The sequence below is a fragment of the Borostomias antarcticus genome (assembly GCF_949987555.1).
Source record: "Borostomias antarcticus genome assembly, contig: scaffold_86, whole genome shotgun sequence".
Taxonomy (NCBI): domain Eukaryota; kingdom Metazoa; phylum Chordata; class Actinopteri; order Stomiiformes; family Stomiidae; genus Borostomias; species Borostomias antarcticus.
Genome location: NW_028176652.1, coordinates 350,859 through 371,540, shown reverse-complemented (window position 1 = coordinate 371,540; position 20,682 = coordinate 350,859). Strand labels below are relative to the sequence as shown.

General features: G+C 43.5%; 1 protein-coding gene across 1 annotated transcript; it reads left to right on the top strand.

Moving 5' to 3' along the window:
* Window positions 1–17,995: 17,995 nt before the first annotated feature.
* Window positions 17,996–19,926, top strand: LOC311328226 (uncharacterized protein; the record flags this gene model as incomplete). Its single annotated transcript, XM_084462225.1, has 4 exons — window positions 17,996–18,121; window positions 18,240–18,394; window positions 19,354–19,507; window positions 19,618–19,926. 4 exons carry the CDS (start codon window positions 17,996–17,998, stop codon window positions 19,924–19,926), a joined length of 744 nt encoding a protein of 247 aa, XP_084318351.1.
* Between the last annotated feature and the right edge of the window lie 756 nt (window positions 19,927–20,682).

The window sequence follows — 20,682 nt, the reverse complement described above, 5'->3', positions numbered from 1 at the left end:
TGGTGCATAAAGCGCGTCTGTTGCCTAAATCCAGAGCCGTTTTTTTATTACATAAATGGTGGTGCTGGAACAGGAAAGTCACATCTCATCAAGTGCATCTATTCAGAGGCATCTAAGATACTGTGCAAGCTGCCGAGACGTGCTGAGGAGGCTGACATATCAAACCCCACTGTCCTGTTGACTGCTTTCACCGGAACTGCAGCCTTTAATATATCAGGTACAACACTGCACTCTCTCCTCAAGCTGCCGCGAAGCCTAAAACCTCCATTTCAAGGACTTGGCAACAAATTGGATGAAGTTAGATGTGAACTTTTAAATGCTGAAATCCTTGTCATTGATGAAGTGTCCATGGTGTCAAAGCCCCTTTTTGCCTATGTGGATGTCAGACTCAAGCAGATCAAAGGCAGCCAGAGTCCCTTTGGAGGTATGTCAGTCATAGCTGTTGGAGACTTTTATCAGCTACCACCTGTGAGACAGTCCAAGACCCTCTGTGTATATGACCCACGTGAGCTTGACCTCTGGCAGGAACACTTTCAGATGATAACTCTCACTGAGATTATGCGTCAGAAGGATGATGTCGCCTTTGCAGAAATGCTGAACCGCATCCGCGTGAAAGACAAGTCACATGCGTTGTCTGAAGCAGACAGAGCTTTACTGTCACAGACCATCACCGAACCAGCACTTTGTCCAACTGACGTCCTGCACATTTTTGCAACTAATAAACAAGTTGATTCACACAACTCTGCAACATTGGCTGTGCTCCATTCTCATATCACCATCATTGATGCAGATGACTATAAAAAGGACCCACACACCGGCAGAATGGCACGACAAGTCAAACCATTTAAAGGAGGCAAAGATGATTTACCAGATACACTCAACGTTGCTGAGGGTGCTCGTGTCATGCTCACCAGAAACATAGACGTGTCTCAGGGATTGGTGAATGGATCGTTCGCTACACTAGTCAGGGTAGTAACCTCTGAACGAAATGGTTTTTCACACGTCACTATGCTTGGGCTCAAAATGGATGATGAAACGGCTGGAAGGAATTACTGTAACAGAGTACCAGGAGGACCCAACAATCTAGTGTACATTGAGAGAGCAGAGGATAATCTGAAACAGAAAGGAGTGGTACGCAGACAGTTCCCTATAAAGCTTGCCTTTGCTTGTACAATACATAAGGTTCAAGGTATGACAAGGACATCAGCTGTAGTCTCGCTTAAACACATTTTTGAACCCGGCATGGCCTATGTAGCTGTCAGCAGAGTGACCTCTCTCAGTGGACTGCACATCCTGGATATGGATGAGAGAAAAATATATGCCAACCGAGAAATCACTGCAGCCCTAGAGACCATGAGACAAGTCAGCTTGGACCACATGATGCCTCTTCTTCACATCAAACAAACATTAAACAGACACGACACTCTGACCATCGTTCACCATAACACAGAAGGATTGCCATCTCATGTCAGTGACATCAAGAGCCACTATGAACTGTGTCTTGCAGATCTTTTGTGTCTCACAGAAACCCACCTACAAGGCTCCTTCGTTGCACAGAGTCTCCATTTAGAGGGCTACAACATGTTCAAACGCAATAGACACCTGTCCTACACCAATTTTCCACAAATAAACAACATAGGTGGTGGTGGAGTTGCTGTTTATGTTAAAAAGCACATTAGAGTGTGTGAAAAGCGGTACATAGATAACGTAACTGACCTTGAGTTTTTGGCTTTGAAGGTTGAGGCCCCAGTGAGCGCATTGATTGCAGCCGTATACAGACCTCCAGACTACAGTGTGAGATCATTCCTGTCTAACCTGGGAAGCCTTTTGGACTCATTGGAGATCATGGATTGTCACCCCATCCTTGTCTGTGGCGATTTCAACGAGAATCTCTTCTTCAACGCACGTAAACCAATACTTGAGCTGTTTCAGTCCAGGGGATATGCACAACTCATCACTGCTGCAACTACAGAGAAGAACACACTGCTAGACCTCATTTTCATTTCCCAACCACAGCGTTGTCTCCATTCTGGTGTAATGAAAACCTATTATAGCTACCACGACCCTGTATACTGTGTAATGTCCTCCAACAGCTCATGAAGAAGCTGAGTTTTACATATGAAGATGCAAATTATTTGTGACTAACTTTACTTGTGCAAATGACTTGTGACTAACCTTAAAGTAATATTTTCAATATGAGCTTCTTTATCTGGTCTACACATTATGTGATCCTGAAGTTTTACAACAAAAATAAGGTTAACTTATATAAAGCAATACATATTTGACAACATTTTTCAAGCAAACCTTTGTGGAACCTAAATTATTAGATTAAAGTATTAATGTATTCAGATTAAAGCATAATTTAGCAGTAATACTTTAACAGAGCACATTTTAATAGATCACAATTTATCAGAAATGTAATACTATATTCTCAATGCAACCAAAGTAGGTGGGTCCTCCGTTGCAGCAGGCCTCACCACCTGGCCTGCTGCCCCAGCCTCACAGAGAGTGAGAGAGTTAGAGGCTGGGAGGGTGGGAGGGACGGACGGAGGATCCCACCTCACAGCAGAGAGGGTGACTTTGAAAGAGGGGCTCAGACCCCAAGGGTCCCGGCACCCTCCTCAACACAGAGAGGGGCTGCCAAGCCTGACCCAAACTGCCATTCGAGGAGGAACTGTCCCCAGCCCAGGACGAGCCCCAGTCTGTACCTGCAGCCCCCAGATGATCGAGAAGTCATTTCAAGGTATGGTATCAAAATACAAAATGGTGTTTTATATCATTGCCACCAAATTTGTGTATGTTCTTGGTTGTTGTCCTTGGGACGCACTCTAGAATAATGTGTCTTGTTGCAGGTGGAGTTCCGTGATGGGAGCGGACCAGAGGCTGACACACAATTGGAATACCAAGAGAAAGTGTTGGTGTCCAAGAGGCACCCTACCTCAGTTCAGCATGCATCCCCAAGCCTTCCCCAGAGCCCCCTGCAGAGAAGGCCCCGCCAGGATGCCCGCCAGGGGTACAAAGAGAGCCATGCTGGCACAGTCCTACTCCTCTTTCATGGACATGGGGCCACAGCCAGGAGGGGGCGGGCCCAGGAGCCAGACAAGACTATAAAAGGATTCACAACACCACTGCCCTCCTGCCTACCAGCAAGTTTAAGCTCTTCTACTGCTCTCCTGCTGCAGAGAGGTTATCACAGGACCCAGTGCTGGCCCTCCTCAATCTTTGGACTCTTGGGACTTGATTGCTGACAGATGAACATTGACAAAACACAACACCAGGAATGGAAGCAAAATGGACAGGTTACCACACCCCTGCTGCACCTCCTCATATGAACTTGACAAAACACTTAACGCCACTGGAAGCAATATACACTTGCAACACTTTGTATTAGAATAGTTTGGTTAGTGGAGTAATCCTTGGAGAGTATAATCAGTCCCTGATTGGTCTGGTCACAATGTAATTTCTGGAGGTGATTTTTTCTTTTTCATTTCAAATCTTTATTTATTCTTGTAAAGCATTGAGGTTTCCCTCATTTACAATAATTAGACACAAATATCAGCTGAACCAATGCAAGGATTACTTAATAATTTCTCAGTTATATTATAGTCAATATTCTTTTTTATTTATTAACCAAACATTCATTGTCATTTTAAATTATTTGTCTTTGTTTTTTTCATGAATATGAAAGCATTTATAACAGTTAAGATTTTATTTTAAACCACCACAATAATCTTATACTATGTTTTATTGTTATTTATTTTATCTTTTTTTCTATTTTCCTTTATTATTATTATGATTATTTAACATTACTTTAACAGAGCACATTTTAATAGATCACAATTAATCAGAAATGTAATACTATATTCTCAATGCAACCAAAGTAGGTGGATCCTCCGTTGCAGCAGGCCTCACCACCTGGCCTGCTGCCCCAGCCTCACAGAGAGTGAGAGAGTTAGAGGCTGGGAGGGTGGGAGGGACGGACGGAGGATCCCACCTCACAGCAGAGAGGGTGACTTTGAAAGAGGGGCTCAGACCCCAAGGGTCCCGGCACCCTCCTCAACACAGAGAGGGGCTGCCAAGCCTGACCCAAACTGCCATTCGAGGAGGAACTGTCCCCAGCCCAGGACGAGCCCCAGTCTGTACCTGCAGCCCCCAGATGATCGAGAAGTCATTTCAAGGTATGGTATCAAAATACAAAATGGTGTTTTATATCATTGCCACCAAATTTGTGTATGTTCTTGGTTGTTGTCCTTGGGACGCACTCTAGAATAATGTGTCTTGTTGCAGGTGGAGTTCCGTGATGGGAGCGGACCAGAGGCTGACACACAATTGGAATACAAAGAGAAAGTGTTGGTGTCCAAGAGGCACCCTACCTCAGTTCAGCATGCATCCCCAAGCCTTCCCCAGAGCCCCCTGCAGAGAAGGCCCCGCCAGGATGCCCGCCAGGGGTACAAAGAGAGCCATGCTGGCACAGTCCTACTCCTCTTTCATGGACATGGGGCCACAGCCAGGAGGGGGCGGGCCCAGGAGCCAGACAAGACTATAAAAGGATTCACAACACCACTGCCCTCCTGCCTACCAGCAAGTTTAAGCTCTTCTACTGCTCTCCTGCTGCAGAGAGGTTATCACAGGACCCAGTGCTGGCCCTCCTCAATCTTTGGACTCTTGGGACTTGATTGCTGACAGATGAACATTGACAAAACACAACACCAGGAATGGAAGCAAAATGGACAGGTTACCACACCCCTGCTGCACCTCCTCATATGAACTTGACAAAACACTTAACGCCACTGGAAGCAATATACACTTGCAACACTTTGTATTAGAATAGTTTGGTTATTGGAGTAATCCTTGGAGAGTATAATCAGTCCCTGATTGGTCTGGTCACAATGTAATTTCTGGAGGTGATTTTTTCTTTTTCATTTCAAATCTTTATTTATTCTTGTAAAGCATTGAGGTTTCCCTCATTTACAATAATTAGACACAAATATCAGCTGAACCAATGCAAGGATTACTTAATAATTTCTCAGTTATATTATAGTCAATATTCTTTTTTATTTATTAACCAAACATTCATTGTCATTTTAAATTATTTGTCTTTGTTTTTTTCATGAATATGAAAGCATTTATAACAGTTAAGATTTTATTTTAAACCACCACAATAATCTTATACTATGTTTTATTGTTATTTATTTTATCTTTTTTTCTATTTTCCTTTATTATTATTATGATTATTTAACATTACTTTAACAGAGCACATTTTAATAGATCACAATTAATCAGAAATGTAATACTATATTCTCAATGCAACCAAAGTAGGTGGATCCTCCGTTGCAGCAGGCCTCACCACCTGGCCTGCTGCCCCAGCCTCACAGAGAGTGAGAGAGTTAGAGGCTGGGAGGGTGGGAGGGACGGACGGAGGATCCCACCTCACAGCAGAGAGGGTGACTTTGAAAGAGGGGCTCAGACCCCAAGGGTCCCGGCACCCTCCTCAACACAGAGAGGGGCTGCCAAGCCTGACCCAAACTGCCATTCGAGGAGGAACTGTCCCCAGCCCAGGACGAGCCCCAGTCTGTACCTGCAGCCCCCAGATGATCGAGAAGTCATTTCAAGGTATGGTATCAAAATACAAAATGGTGTTTTATATCATTGCCACCAAATTTGTGTATGTTCTTGGTTGTTGTCCTTGGGACGCACTCTAGAATAATGTGTCTTGTTGCAGGTGGAGTTCCGTGATGGGAGCGGACCAGAGGCTGACACACAATTGGAATACCAAGAGAAAGTGTTGGTGTCCAAGAGGCACCCTACCTCAGTTCAGCATGCATCCCCAAGCCTTCCCCAGAGCCCCCTGCAGAGAAGGCCCCGCCAGGATGCCCGCCAGGGGTACAAAGAGAGCCATGCTGGCACAGTCCTACTCCTCTTTCATGGACATGGGGCCACAGCCAGGAGGGGGCGGGCCCAGGAGCCAGACAAGACTATAAAAGGATTCACAACACCACTGCCCTCCTGCCTACCAGCAAGTTTAAGCTCTTCTACTGCTCTCCTGCTGCAGAGAGGTTATCACAGGACCCAGTGCTGGCCCTCCTCAATCTTTGGACTCTTGGGACTTGATTGCTGACAGATGAACATTGACAAAACACAACACCAGGAATGGAAGCAAAATGGACAGGTTACCACACCCCTGCTGCACCTCCTCATATGAACTTGACAAAACACTTAACGCCACTGGAAGCAATATACACTTGCAACACTTTGTATTAGAATAGTTTGGTTAGTGGAGTAATCCTTGGAGAGTATAATCAGTCCCTGATTGGTCTGGTCACAATGTAATTTCTGGAGGTGATTTTTTCTTTTTCATTTCAAATCTTTATTTATTCTTGTAAAGCATTGAGGTTTCCCTCATTTACAATAATTAGACACAAATATCAGCTGAACCAATGCAAGGATTACTTAATAATTTCTCAGTTATATTATAGTCAATATTCTTTTTTATTTATTAACCAAACATTCATTGTCATTTTAAATTATTTGTCTTTGTTTTTTTCATGAATATGAAAGCATTTATAACAGTTAAGATTTTATTTTAAACCACCACAATAATCTTATACTATGTTTTATTGTTATTTATTTTATCTTTTTTTCTATTTTCCTTTATTATTATTATGATTATTTAACATTACTTTAACAGAGCACATTTTAATAGATCACAATTTATCAGAAATGTAATACTATATTCTCAATGCAACCAAAGTAGGTGGATCCTCCGTTGCAGCAGGCCTCACCACCTGGCCTGCTGCCCCAGCCTCACAGAGAGTGAGAGAGTTAGAGGCTGGGAGGGTGGGAGGGACGGACGGAGGATCCCACCTCACAGCAGAGAGGGTGACTTTGAAAGAGGGGCTCAGACCCCAAGGGTCCCGGCACCCTCCTCAACACAGAGAGGGGCTGCCAAGCCTGACCCAAACTGCCATTCGAGGTGGAACTGTCCCCAGCCCAGGACGAGCCCCAGTCTGTACCTGCAGCCCCCAGATGATCGAGAAGTCATTTCAAGGTATGGTATCAAAATACAAAATGGTGTTTTATATCATTGCCACCAAATTTGTGTATGTTCTTGGTTGTTGTCCTTGGGACGCACTCTAGAATAATGTGTCTTGTTGCAGGTGGAGTTCCGTGATGGGAGCGGACCAGAGGCTGACACACAATTGGAATACCAAGAGAAAGTGTTGGTGTCCAAGAGGCACCCTACCTCAGTTCAGCATGCATCCCCAAGCCTTCCCCAGAGCCCCCTGCAGAGAAGGCCCTGCCAGGATGCCCGCCAGGGGTACAAAGAGAGCCATGCTGGCACAGTCCTACTCCTCTTTCATGGACATGGGGCCACAGCCAGGAGGGGGCGGGCCCAGGAGCCAGACAAGACTATAAAAGGATTCACAACACCACTGCCCTCCTGCCTACCAGCAAGTTTAAGCTCTTCTACTGCTCTCCTGCTGCAGAGAGGTTATCACAGGACCCAGTGCTGGCCCTCCTCAATCTTTGGACTCTTGGGACTTGATTGCTGACAGATGACCATTGACAAAACACAACACCAGGAATGGAAGCAAAATGGACAGGTTACCACACCCCTGCTGCACCTCCTCATATGAACTTGACAAAACACTTAACGCCACTGGAAGCAATATACACTTGCAACACTTTGTATTAGAGTAGTTTGGTTAGTGGAGTAATCCTTGGAGAGTATAATCAGTCCCTGATTGGTCTGGTCACAATGTAATTTCTGGAGGTGATTTTTTCTTTTTCATTTCAAATCTTTATTTATTCTTGTAAAGCATTGAGGTTTCCCTCATTTACAATAATTAGACACAAATATCAGCTGAACCAATGCAAGGATTACTTAATAATTTCTCAGTTATATTATAGTCAATATTCTTTTTTATTTATTAACCAAACATTCATTGTCATTTTAAATTATTTGTCTTTGTTTTTTTCATGAATATGAAAGCATTTATAACAGTTAAGATTTTATTTTAAACCACCACAATAATCTTATACTATGTTTGATTGTTATTTATTTTATCTTTTTTTCTATTTTCCTTTATTATTATTATGATTATTATGATTATTATGATAATGATGATGACGATGATGATGATGATGATTATTATTATTATTATTTTCATATTATTATTTTTTATTATTATTATTATTATTTATTTATTTATTTTTGCAATGCATACAAACAACAATCTTTATTTATGTATTTATGTATATATGCATTTATAAGCATTTATATTTTGCTAAGACTTATACGCCCACCGTGCATGCAGGTGCGGGTGCCCATGCACACAGCACCTTAATGGTCACTTTTGCCACTTTAATTTACTACATTGATATTGCACTGCACACCTGTTTTTGTTACTTCTTTTATATATTTTATTCTATTTAGCCCTTTGCCTTTTTATGCCCTTTTACCATTTTTTACTACGCAAAGTTGAGTCGACTCTGAGCCTAAAATTTTCATTACCGATAATGATGCTGTATTTTTATTGTGTACATGACATTACACTTTGAAACACACACTTCCTTCTTTCCTTCCTTCCTCCCTTCCTACATACCCTCCTTCATAGAAAGTACTTTTCGATAGTACTTTGATCCGAGACACTGTCAATTAACTCAATGACACAATTTTCATGGGGTTGCTCACAGTAGAGCGTATGTCTTTTTGTCTGTGTGTCATAAGAAAGGAAATGTAATAGATGGCATGGGGATATCTACTGTATCAGCACCATCAACAAAGAAAGAACACTATTATAATTATCTATTTACCATCCAAGAAGACACTGTCTTCTGTGCAGATACAATAGGTGCGGTCACTGGTATGGCTGCCAGCGCCACTGTGACCTTACATAAGAGCAACACAGTATCATCAAGTGGGGGTCGGGACCCCCTGGGGGGTCGCGAGACGGGGATGAGGGGTCCTGAGATGATAAGGTGGGGGGGTTGCGAGATCATAAAAACAATTCAAAATATCCTATTAACCATAATCGTTACAAAAGGTAAAAATAATGTTTACATAAATAATAATACAGCTACTGCTATTGTAAAATATGACAATAGATTGTGTTCTTTTGTTGTGTTGCTGTTATGCCTATTAGTGCGTGTGCGCGCAAACATTTGCATGCTTCCACCTCTGGGTATAGAGGGGGTCGCAAGTCTCTGGCACCGTTATTTTGGGGGTTGCGGGCTGAAAAGTTTGGGGACCCCTGCTTTAGAGCATTCAATTGCATGACGCTGTGTGGACTATGCAGAAGCAAAAACATGGGTTTGGTACAGTTAGCTAGTGAAGTTACAGTATTGCGAACTAGCAGACTTGCTGAATAGCTAAAGACCCACTAGCGTCAGCTATCCAGTCGGACATTTAGATAATGACATCAAACATGTTTCAGAACACATATAACCTTCTGTACTTCAGGATCTGAAAAAACATAACTAATCTCCAATGAATCATAGCTTAATATTATTGTGGGGGACGCTTGTTATAAGCTTACTTAGCCTACTTCTTCTGAGCTTTTGTTCTCACAAAGCGGCGCCTTACCTCAAAGCCAATCGGGACAGCGCCACAAGCCCATAGACACGCACTTGGTGGCTAAAATAGACTTGACTTGGTTATTTAGTAGTTTGCTTTGCAATATCATTGAACAATGAAAAAATTACGCGAACTGTTTGAATCTTTCAATTCTCTTAATTTCAATTAATGTGATTATCATGACTGACGCATTCTCCTTCTCCTGTTCTCCCTCTGTTGTAGCATCCATGTGGTGTCACTCTGAGACTTTCAGCCACCTGGAGCTCCATGGGCTGAATGAAGAGTCTCTCCTTTCATCTTCCCAGATGGGGTTTCTCTGGAGGCGGTAGTCTTTGCAGAGCTCCGCCTCCACAGCATTTTCCATGACCTGGCCAATTGCCTAAGGTGAGTCACCACGACATCAAGCCTTTTTATCTAATCATGTACTGAATATGTAACCATTCTGATTATTACGCTTGTATTGCAAATCACACACGACCACAGTCAATATATGACACTAAATGAATGACCAAGCATCTCTTGTCCGTCTCACAGACATAATAGATGAGAACCTGAAGATCGCCTTGCAGAAGGATCTCTGTATGGCCTCTGGACCAGCAATACAGGTGCACACACACACACGCACGCACGCACACACACACACACACACACACAGTTTAACATGGTAAGATTTTTTAATATATACATTTAAACAACAAAAACAACAGCTCTTCTACACAAACGTCCATGAACATTAATGAAACTAAAACTTAAATGATATAAAAACTTAAATCAATTGAAGAAAATAAAAAATAGCTCTATAGCTCTTGGAGAGCCAGTACCTCCTCTCCCTCTATATCTGCCCTCAGTCCATATGGGGACTTGGGCAGCTCCAGCCCCCCCACCACCTCCTCCCACAGAGCCCTCTTCACTTGGAGCATGGTTCCATCCATAAGGAGGAGGGTTAGAGCTGTCTCGTCCTCCTCCTCTGCCATGACCCCCACCACCTCAATGGTCTTGGCATGGACCTGTTGTGTTTGCACCTACAGAAGAGAAATGAAACATAGGATTCAGTGTACAGATTAAAATCATATTATTTCATTTCAAGTACTTTTTCTCCATATTTATTTTTGTGTACCATTTTCAAGGACAAAGGAGCATATGTGACGGACTTCATTCTGCTCTGCACAAAAGACACCAACCACCCCAGCTACCACCTATTAGCACCATCTCGCCGGAGAGACGGAAGATGGCTGAGAATCAGGACCACAAAGGAGTGGTACCACAACAGCTTCTTTCCCGATGTGGTCCGCAAGCTCAACAGCCAATAGTTGCAGTAGACTGACACTGAAGACACCCCCCATGACCCATTATCTCCACCCCTTGGCCTGGACAGTTAACCCCCCCCACCCCCGCCCCGCGACTGTTCTGTTCAGATGGGCCAGTCTCTCAATCCCACTCCCCTGCCCTCGCTGACCCCCCCCTCCCAGCCCCCGTTGGCCTACCACCTCGCCCCCCCCCCCCCCCCCCAATTGGTAGACAATAACAATTGACTCACAACAATAGACAACAACAACAACTGACTGCACAACTGTATACTTGAAATGTTATTTCATTGCACTGCCTATATCATGGACACAGCTGTCCATGATCGGATGAGATAAGTAGATGTGGATACTGATAGATAATGCTAGACTGATGGAATGCTAGACTACGGGTAGTAATCTGACAGTTTGGGAACCTTTAAATGACTAGCTCCGCACTTAGGACTGGAATGAGGAACTGATTAGTACTGATAAGATATTTGTAAGGACAAGCGATGACAATAATTCAAATGTGCCTGTATCCGTGCTTGTTACACATGGCAAATAAACTTTCTATTCTATTTTTTGTTTTGTCACTTGACCCATGTTAAGGGATTGTCCAGGGCGCGTACCTGTGACGTTGTTCTCGCAACTCAGATGTGCTACCAACTTTGCCAAGAGAGTTCCCTATCGGCCTGAGTTTCACCACAACTAACATGATCCCCGAGGACTACCTCAATCCATGAGGGTTTAAGAGGGGTCACGATTCAATCGGCTACACATAAGCAGTGGTTAGTTATAGGTGTACAGTTAACTTCTGACTAAGATGTGCCTTGTGGACTGACCGGACGGGTAATGTGAAATTTGTGCACATATCCCAATACATTTGTGTAATCCCCATTTCACCACATTTACCATATCATAATTTACCTCTATGGTGGTCCAGTTGGTGCTGGACGCAGTGTACCCATATGTGCCTTGCCTGCCTTTTATATGGGACACCCTCACCACACTGCTGAGGGGGGCCTTGAGGAGGATGGCCTCCCTCCAAAGGGAGACCACCACCCTTTCTCCGTCCTGAAAATAGTATAAAAGAAAAGTGCTGAGACAGGAATTACGATTTTAACTTCATCATGATTAACAACATCATCAATGAGTAGGAAATTGGTCAAGAGTACAAAAAATTATCATGGTATTAATAAATTTCAAAATGTTTAAAAGAAAATGGCAAGATTATTTGTTATTAAAAGAGACAGATACAATTGAAGTAAGATTTCTTACTAAAAACATTTTTACCTTCTCCAGTGTCAACTTCTGGAGTGGGTACTCCTCATTTTGGCCAGTCAGCCTAATAACTGAAGAGATCTACAACAAATAACAGGTAGATACATAATTAAGATTATGTAACCCATTTGTTTCGGCATGCCCAGGGCGGGATTAGAACCGGGGTCTCCCGCTTGGGATGCGGACACACTGACAGTTGCGAGATACAGAGCCATGAAGTCATGGAACCTACTACCAACATAAATTATAACCATGACACATACATATACGTATGTTCAAAAACAGGAAACACTTGGGTACTGCATACTTAAGACACTAGATGGCGATGCTCTGTAAATGGAAATGTGTAGTTTTACATGGTTTGAAGATTGTTTTATTTATGCTATATATTTGATATTAGTGTTTTTATGACAATGTAAAACTGTATGATACTGTTTTAAAGTTTGAAATTTATAATGTATGTTTGATCTGTTTGATATATGTAATGTAATGTATGTTTTAAATGATAATGTAATGTTGTAATGTAATGTTTTAAATGTGGACCCAACTAAAAGTAGCTCTACTTTAGGGTAGAGCTAATGGGGATCCTCCTAAATAAACAAATAAACAGTTGCGCCAATAGGGACGACCCTCGTGGAGGAACTGTCAGTGCACCTTCACCAGCTACTCCACGTTTCACTCGGTACAATTACATCATAGTGCTTAATACACAGGCCTGTACTCAAACATGGGCAAAAGTTATAAAAATGTATCTTGTAAGCATATACAATACCATCTCCTCTATCCCTACAGCCCCTTTCCATATTTCCAACACATGTAATGGAAATACTTCCCATTTCATAAAGAACAGCACTTTGGATCATTTTGTTCTACTGAATTTTTGCAGTTAAAATGTTGAATAGATGCAATGTTCATTAATCTGTGGTGTAGGGTACATGCACCTCAACTCTAAAATCCAAAAGTGGAGTTAAAGACACCTCTAACAAGCTAAATGGGACATGTCTTTGGAATCAGTATTTGAAAAGCCAGCCCATATTTTGAAGTATAAGACCCGCCTGTAACTCGGAATGTGAACTAACCTCGACAACACGTCCCTCTAAGGAGATCAGCCTCCCCGTCACCCGGTCCTTTAAGGGAAGGAGAGCAGTGCCGGGTTGAGCAGTGCCAGTGCCTGCTGCCCCAGCTCTTCAGGCACTGCCACCGGGGCTGTGTGAAAGGCCAAGGTGGATCTGGTGAACCCAATTGTGCGCTCTTGGTCCTGATGCTGGGGGGTCCGGACACTATAATTTTTTATAATGTAACTTTTTCCAGCCTAATGAGATGAAAGGAAGAATATTGATGAGCCAGAGGCATGAAGCCAACTACAACAGACTACAAAAGCAAATCTATTCACATGACCAATTTCTACAGATGTCAGCAGCTATGATCAAGAGCAAATGTGTATCATATTTCAATTCACATATTTATATAGGTCAATAGATATCTAGAAGTTAACAGAATGTATATAATGAGCTACAGGTAAATGGTAAATGTATTTTTTGTTTATTTGAACAATTTTAAGTCAAATAAAGGTTAGATGTACAGTAGGCCTATATCTAATATTGTGAGAGGTCAAGCTGATTGCCAACAATTATTTTTTATACATATAAAAAGAGTAAAAAGAGTAAAAACCTGTAGCTTTGAGGCTTGTTCCTCAAACAATGTGACTTTTGTCACCGAGTGACCGTCTGACAAGGCACATATTTTGTTAACCTTCAAACCGTCCGGGGTGCAGCTTCCGTCTGTCCACTTCCACTTGAGGACCTTGGATTGTTGCACCTCCCCAATAACTTTGACCGCCAACATAGGTGGGCGGTCAAAGGGGTGGGAGGTGGTTCCTTTCAAAATACTTGAGAGTGACATGCTGAAAAATAAAAGTGAAAAGGATTAGTGTTCTCTCTGCCATTACAATACAGAGGCAGGAACAATGTGCTCATTCTGTTGCAACACATTTATTTTCAGGGCTCAACTGTTCGTAATTGGAAAATACAATGTAGCCTAGGCTATGTCAGAAGCGCTCTCTTGTCGTCTACTTCACGCGTCACGGCACCTACTGACGGCATTTAGCATAGTGACTGCACCTTTCAACACCATGGACAGCGCCTCAGCCAACATGGACATGTTTTGTCGGACAAATCGGTGTTGAATTCAGATGTGTGGTGCATTGTTTATGTTTTTTATTGGGTTATGTAATCAGCCTGCCAGTGATTTCTCTTACTGATATCCTAGTAAATGTAATGTTTGAATATGCCGGGTGCGAAAGCTTGACAGGTGTAGCAACAGCCTAACCAAGGCCTACGAATTGCCATTTTGTTTCATTTCTTTATTCAATTGCTGATTCGAAAATTCAGATCACAGGTCTGGAGACAGGTTCTTAATAATATTAATAATAATAATAAAATAAAAATAAAAACACTACAGACAATTTAGTAGAAAATGTTTAAAACCGGGGGATATGACGTGACGTCATCTCAGGTGTCAAATCCTGACCCCGACACAACTGGAAAGCAGCGTGCTTGTTTCCCCAGCGTGGGTAAGTTAACGAATTGTAACTTTTGTTCTGTTAATCTAATGTGACACTTTACAAAACATTACACATTATTTTATTCTCGTAATTCACCGTATCTTGCTTTGTTTCACATGCCGACGAAATGTGCGTCTTCAAACATTAGCTAGCTAACTTTAGCTAGAGAGCGCTTACTGGTTAACAGCGGCAATTGCTGCTAACCTTATTTTTTTGCAAACTTTGTACGAATCGTTAACATAACGTTGTAACGTTCGTTGGCATGAATAGGCTATGCATGCATGTTTGCAACTATTACGACCAGGGTTCGAAATTAACCCCTGCCAATTAAGCGCAAAATGCGGGCAACTTTCCATTTTTCATTTGGTGTCTGATGTTTTCGAAGCCCCCCGGTAGCTAACCGTATCGTGTCAGACAGCCAAACAAGCTTGACATTTATTTGAGATTGCTGACCAGCATAACCAGTTTTAAGTTAGACTAGCATTATTTGGCTGGTGAGCTAAAAAGTGATATCGACCCCTGAACACGACTAACGTTGGTGGGTTTCTGTCACGTTATAGCTGGTGAGCTAAACAATTATCGACCCCTGAAAACGACTAATGACGTTGGTGGGTTTCTGTCATGTTATGGTGTCTGAACTTGGCCACGACAGCCAAAAATAATTGTCTTTAATATTTCAGCTTCGAGCCTCTAGTCAACGAGCCGTAGGCCTACGGCTTGGATCCTCACCTGCAAAATATGAAAATCGCTCCAGCCCTTATGTCTCGTTTTAATGTATAGCTATTATTCATCTAAAATACCGCTAATAGTAGCTAGATTCAAGATCCGTCTGCATAGGCTATACACATACTAGGAATTGACAAAGGTAATGGCATTGGCTGGTCAGTCAAATTAACTATAGCGTTACAACTTACTTGTGAATTCGAGGTTCCGAGGTGAATATTCAGATCTGTCACTGACGTCTTAATTTGATGTCGTCTGTAGAAGTTGATTGGGATTCAAAACATTAGCTTTACTATTGATGACATTTCAACTATACTATGGTATAGATAATATGATAAATGATAGCTAGCTAACCAAGAATGATGACTAGCTATAGCATTACAACTTACCTGTGAATTTGAGGTTCTGAGGTGAATCTTCTGAGTGAGGTCTCAGTCACTGACCTCTTCATTTTATATTGTCTGTAGAAGGTTATTGGTCGAATCACTATTGTTGTTTTTGTGAGATGATTGGATGATTGTGTGTTACTAGGGTCTCTACCCACTGGATTGCTATATTGTTGAAAGATGATTGGACTTCACGTTTCAGTGTGTTGCGATGGTCTCTACTCGCATAGCAACTCAACTCTCAATGACCCTTCTGATTTGGAATTTGATTCTCTTATAGAAGGTGATTGGGTGAATCACTGTTACTAGGGTCTCTTATTCTGATTATCACCTGGTTACTATTGAAGAGAGGGGCTTTAATTACCAACACCTAGAGGAGACCATTCCACAACTAGGCTACAACTGTGTATTTGGTAGCCTGGATTATGTGCACAAGTTGGTTGTGAGGGGCCCTCAGATGGCCTGCCTGCCTCGGATAAGGGCCAAGCAGTTAGAGAAACTGCTCAGTTTTAGCCATTATTGGGATCTGCTCAATGTGGAGGAGGTGCTGTTTTCTGTACCCATGAAGTAGGCTGTGTTCTGTCAACCTGTCATTGTCATCTTCTTGTGTGTACAGTATGCAGTGTGATTTCCAACTAGGCACTTATGTAACTGTCTGACTCCTATGTCTGACTGCATTGTTAGTACTCATGTCCTTTATGCTTCTATTTGTGTGAACATAAATAAATTATTAAAATGTGCGTGTGTAGTTCTAGAGAGAACAGCAGAGTTGTGTGAGGAGACTATCAAGTGATAGTCAGATAGGAGGTGTGTGTGTGTTTATGTTTTAGTGTGTGTGTGAGAGCGGGGGGGAGTGTACGTGTCACAGTGTTGAATTGGTGAAGTCACTCCTCAAGCATTGATACCGTCTATATTGAATCCATATAGTATCACTAGCTTTTTGATGGCATATCTGGTCTAAAACGGTGTTAATGGTGGTGGTCATGTGCGGTTGTCCGCATGTAAGCTCCCAGTCTGGGACCGATTGCAAAGAAGCTCTGCTGATGAGTGATGTAGTGACACTCGTTACACCTCAACACTGCCAGGCAGGTAGGAGCACTGTGTGTGTGTGTGAGAGAGAGAGAGAGAGGAAGAGAAAAGGAAAGGAGGAGAGGGGCGATTGTGTCTTCAGTTAGTGTAAATCATTTTAGATTACTAAATCTGTCACTGTTTCTCCTTACAGAGACCCTTATTGTCACTTTTTTTTGTCTCAGTTTGAAATATTGTTGGTGGAATTTGTGAACCAGGAGCCATTGTTAATTTTGAAATGACTTTTCTCTCCCGTTTTTTAGAACGTGTGTCGTCCATGTGTGTCGTCTGTAAAACTGAAGTAGGTGAGACTGAACCCACCAGTCTTCCCAGGCCTTGCCTGCAGAGGAAAAAAAGGTTTTGTGGTGAAAGAGGAGGAGGAAGAGAAAAAAGGTTTTGAAAGAAGAGGTGGCAGAGGCCATCTGAGTTTGAATGACCTGTACTGGTGTATTCATGTGTGTATTCTTGTTTGCTAGTGTTTTTATGTGATGTAGAGGGTGTGCATGTTCTAACTGTGTGTGCATGTTCTAACTGTGTGTGTGTGTGTGTGTGTGTGTGTGTGTGTGGGGCTGTTGGACTGTTTGGATGACGAAGTGTAGACAGTGATGCAGCGAACTCAGGGAGAAGGAGATGAAGCTGACATCATCCGCCTTGAGGCGCTCAGCTCCGCCCACCAGCTGGACCAGCTCAGAGAGTCTGAGCCGCATGCAGGTAACACCACACACACTCAACTTCACAGGTAACATGATGCCACACACGCATACTGTACACACACATCTTCTGAGCTATGGTGTTGACTAACAGCTGTGTGCTGTGTTCCCCCAGGGAGAGAGAGAAGCTGAAGACGGAGAACGACCGTCTGAAGCTGGAGTCAGGGCTGCAGCCGAGCCCAGACCTCCATCTCCTCCTCCCTCCTCACCACACCCCCCCCCCTGGCCCTGGACTTACAGCCCCAACCTCACCAAGTCCACCAGCCTGGGTAAGACAAGGTGTGTGTGTGTGTGTGTTTGTGTGTGTGTGTGTGTGTGTGTGTGTGTGTGTGTGTGTGTGTGTGTGTGTGTGTGTGTGTGTGTGTGGTGTGTGGTGTGTGTGTGTGTGTTGGACTGTTTGGATGACGAAGTGTAGACAGTGTTGCAGCGAACTCAGGGAGAAGGAGATGAAGCTGACATCATCCGCCTTGAGGCGCTCAGCTCCGCCCACCAGCTGGACCAGCTCAGAGAGTCTGAGCCGCATGCAGGTAACACCACACACACTCTCAACTACACAGGTAACATGATGCCACACACGCATACTGTACACACACGCATCTTCTGAGCTATGGTGTTGACTAACAGCTGTGTGCTGTGTTCCCCCAGGGAGAGAGAGAAGCTGAAGACGGAGAACGACCGTCTGAAGCTGGAGTCAGGGCTGCAGCCGAGCCCAGACCTCCATCTCCTCCTCCCCTCCTCACCACACACCCCCCCCTGGCCCTGGACTTACAGCCCCAACCTCACCAAGTCCACCAGCCCGGGTAAGACAAGACGTGTGTGTGTGTGTGTGTGTGTGTGTGTGTGTGTGTGTGTGTGTGTGTGTGTGCGCGCACAATTAATCGAAATCCCGATTATGACCTCCGCGATTAACTTATTGCAAAAGGCCGCAATTAATGTGATTAATAATTTTGCTTTGAATTGAGTGTGCTAGGACTACACGGACGAATCACAGGCGCTTATGCTGTCTAACCAATCACGTGCTCCCGCTGAGTGCGCTGTGCGCAGAAATTTCAGTACCTGCAGCCGTGAGTAGTGAAAAAATTAGCGAAAACAAGGTCAGTGAGTTAGTAGCAAGAAAGGAATCAACGTCCGTGATTTGGGAGCATTTTGGTTATTATATATTCGTATTATATATTAAATATTAATCACAATTATTAATCGCAATTAGCATTTTAAGCAAATCGCAATTATCTTTTGTCATAATCGTGCAGCCCTAGTGTGTGTGTGTGTGTGCGCGCATGCACAAGGACAGCTAATGAGGAGAGGTGAGACAGACCTTGAGGTCTAACATCTGTCACTCAGCCTCCTTCTGTAACTCGAGAATGTCCTGCAGCTCAGAGTTTAGAGGAGAGAGGACTACTGCCTGAACTAACCGCCTGCTCTGTGAAGCCTCTACCTGTCAGGAGTGCTGCTTCGTTGTTGATGTAGGTGGGATTGTGGATGGAGTAGTGGGCTGTGTTCGATGTGTTGGGGGTGATTACCATTTCCTTGGTTTTTGCCTTGTTAGTAGCAGGTGGTTGTTCAGGTACCATTGTGTGAAGTGGGAGATGGAATCCTGATAGCCTTCAGCCGAGTAATTGAGACAGTGCAGTAGTCAGTATAGTGCGAAAATTGCAGGGGGCTTGGGAGGGAGTCAGAGGGGAGCCTTGTTGATAAGGCTGATGGCCGAGTGAAAAAAGCTGTTCCTGTGTCGAACAGTTTTTGTCTTTGATGACCGCAGCCTCAGAGTGGACCGGTGTGAAGAGGCCATAGCCCGGATGGGAGGGGTCGGCCATGATCTTCCTGGCCCGTTTCAGCACCCTGGAGACGTGCAGGGCCTGGAGGGAGGGCAGTCCTTGACTGTAGTGGCAGGAAACCAGGTGGTGATGGGGAAGGTGAGGATGGACTGTGATGCAGGTGTAGAATTTTACCATCATGGTCCATGGCAGGTTGAATTTCTTCAGCTGCTATAGGAACTAACACCGATGCTTGCTATCTTAATCAGGGTGCTAATGTTCAGTTCCCACTTGTGAGGTCCTGGAAAGTGACAGTGCCCAGGAAGCAGAACCAGAACCAAAAAAGGACAGAAAGGCTGAAGTATGCTTCAAATGAAACATACTATCCACACCATGGACAACAGAAGTCCAAGTGGGCTAGAGACACACACCTGGCTATGACCCAAGGGGGCGGAGCCTCGCCACCATGCCACGGACCCCACTACTCAGCCCCTGAGTGGGCTAGAGACACACGGTCTTCAATGGTGGATGCATGGAGATTGCCCAGAGGTCATTGCACTGCCCCTGACCTGCTCTGAGCTGAGGGGGCGGAGTCTCGCCATCACGGCACTATCCACGCCACGGACCTCACAACACAGACTCTGAGGTGGCTGGAGACACACGGTCTTCACTGGTGAAGGCAGGTGGGTAGCCCGGTGAGGCCTATACTGTCCATGACGGGCTCTGACCCAAGGGGGCGGAGTCTCGCCACCACCACAGTTTGACAGTATTACTCTATTGCTCATCTTTCAAGCTAAAGGCTCAGTTCAAGGCTTAAACTACTCAGGTTGAAAAGTTTAAAAGTATTTAAGTTCTTAGCTTCTTTAGGTTAAGGCTAAGCTTCCAGGTTTTCCAGCCTACAAGCTTTTTTAGCAATATATTCCATCATTTATTCCATGTTTCAGCTTTGACAGTATTACAGTTTATCTTCCAGCTTTTGTAGCAATGTATTTAAGCTTTTAGCTTATTTAGGCAATAAAGTTCAGATTCCAACTCTCCCAGTTTCATATTTCAGCTAAGCTTCCAGGTTCTTCCGCTTCCAATCTTTTTAGCTATACATTCCACCATCATTACAGTGTAAGTTTATCTTCCAGCTTTTGTAGCAATGTTTTTAAGTTCTTAGCTGCTTTATGTAATGCACTTCAGCTTCCAATTTTGCCAGTTTCACAGTTCAGCTAAGCTTCAAGGTTTTTCAGCTTCCAGGCTTTTCAGCTTCCAGGATTTTCAACCATTCAGGTGTGATGCATTTGACATTTCAGATTTCTCACATTCATGCATTTTCAGCAATGCTTTTG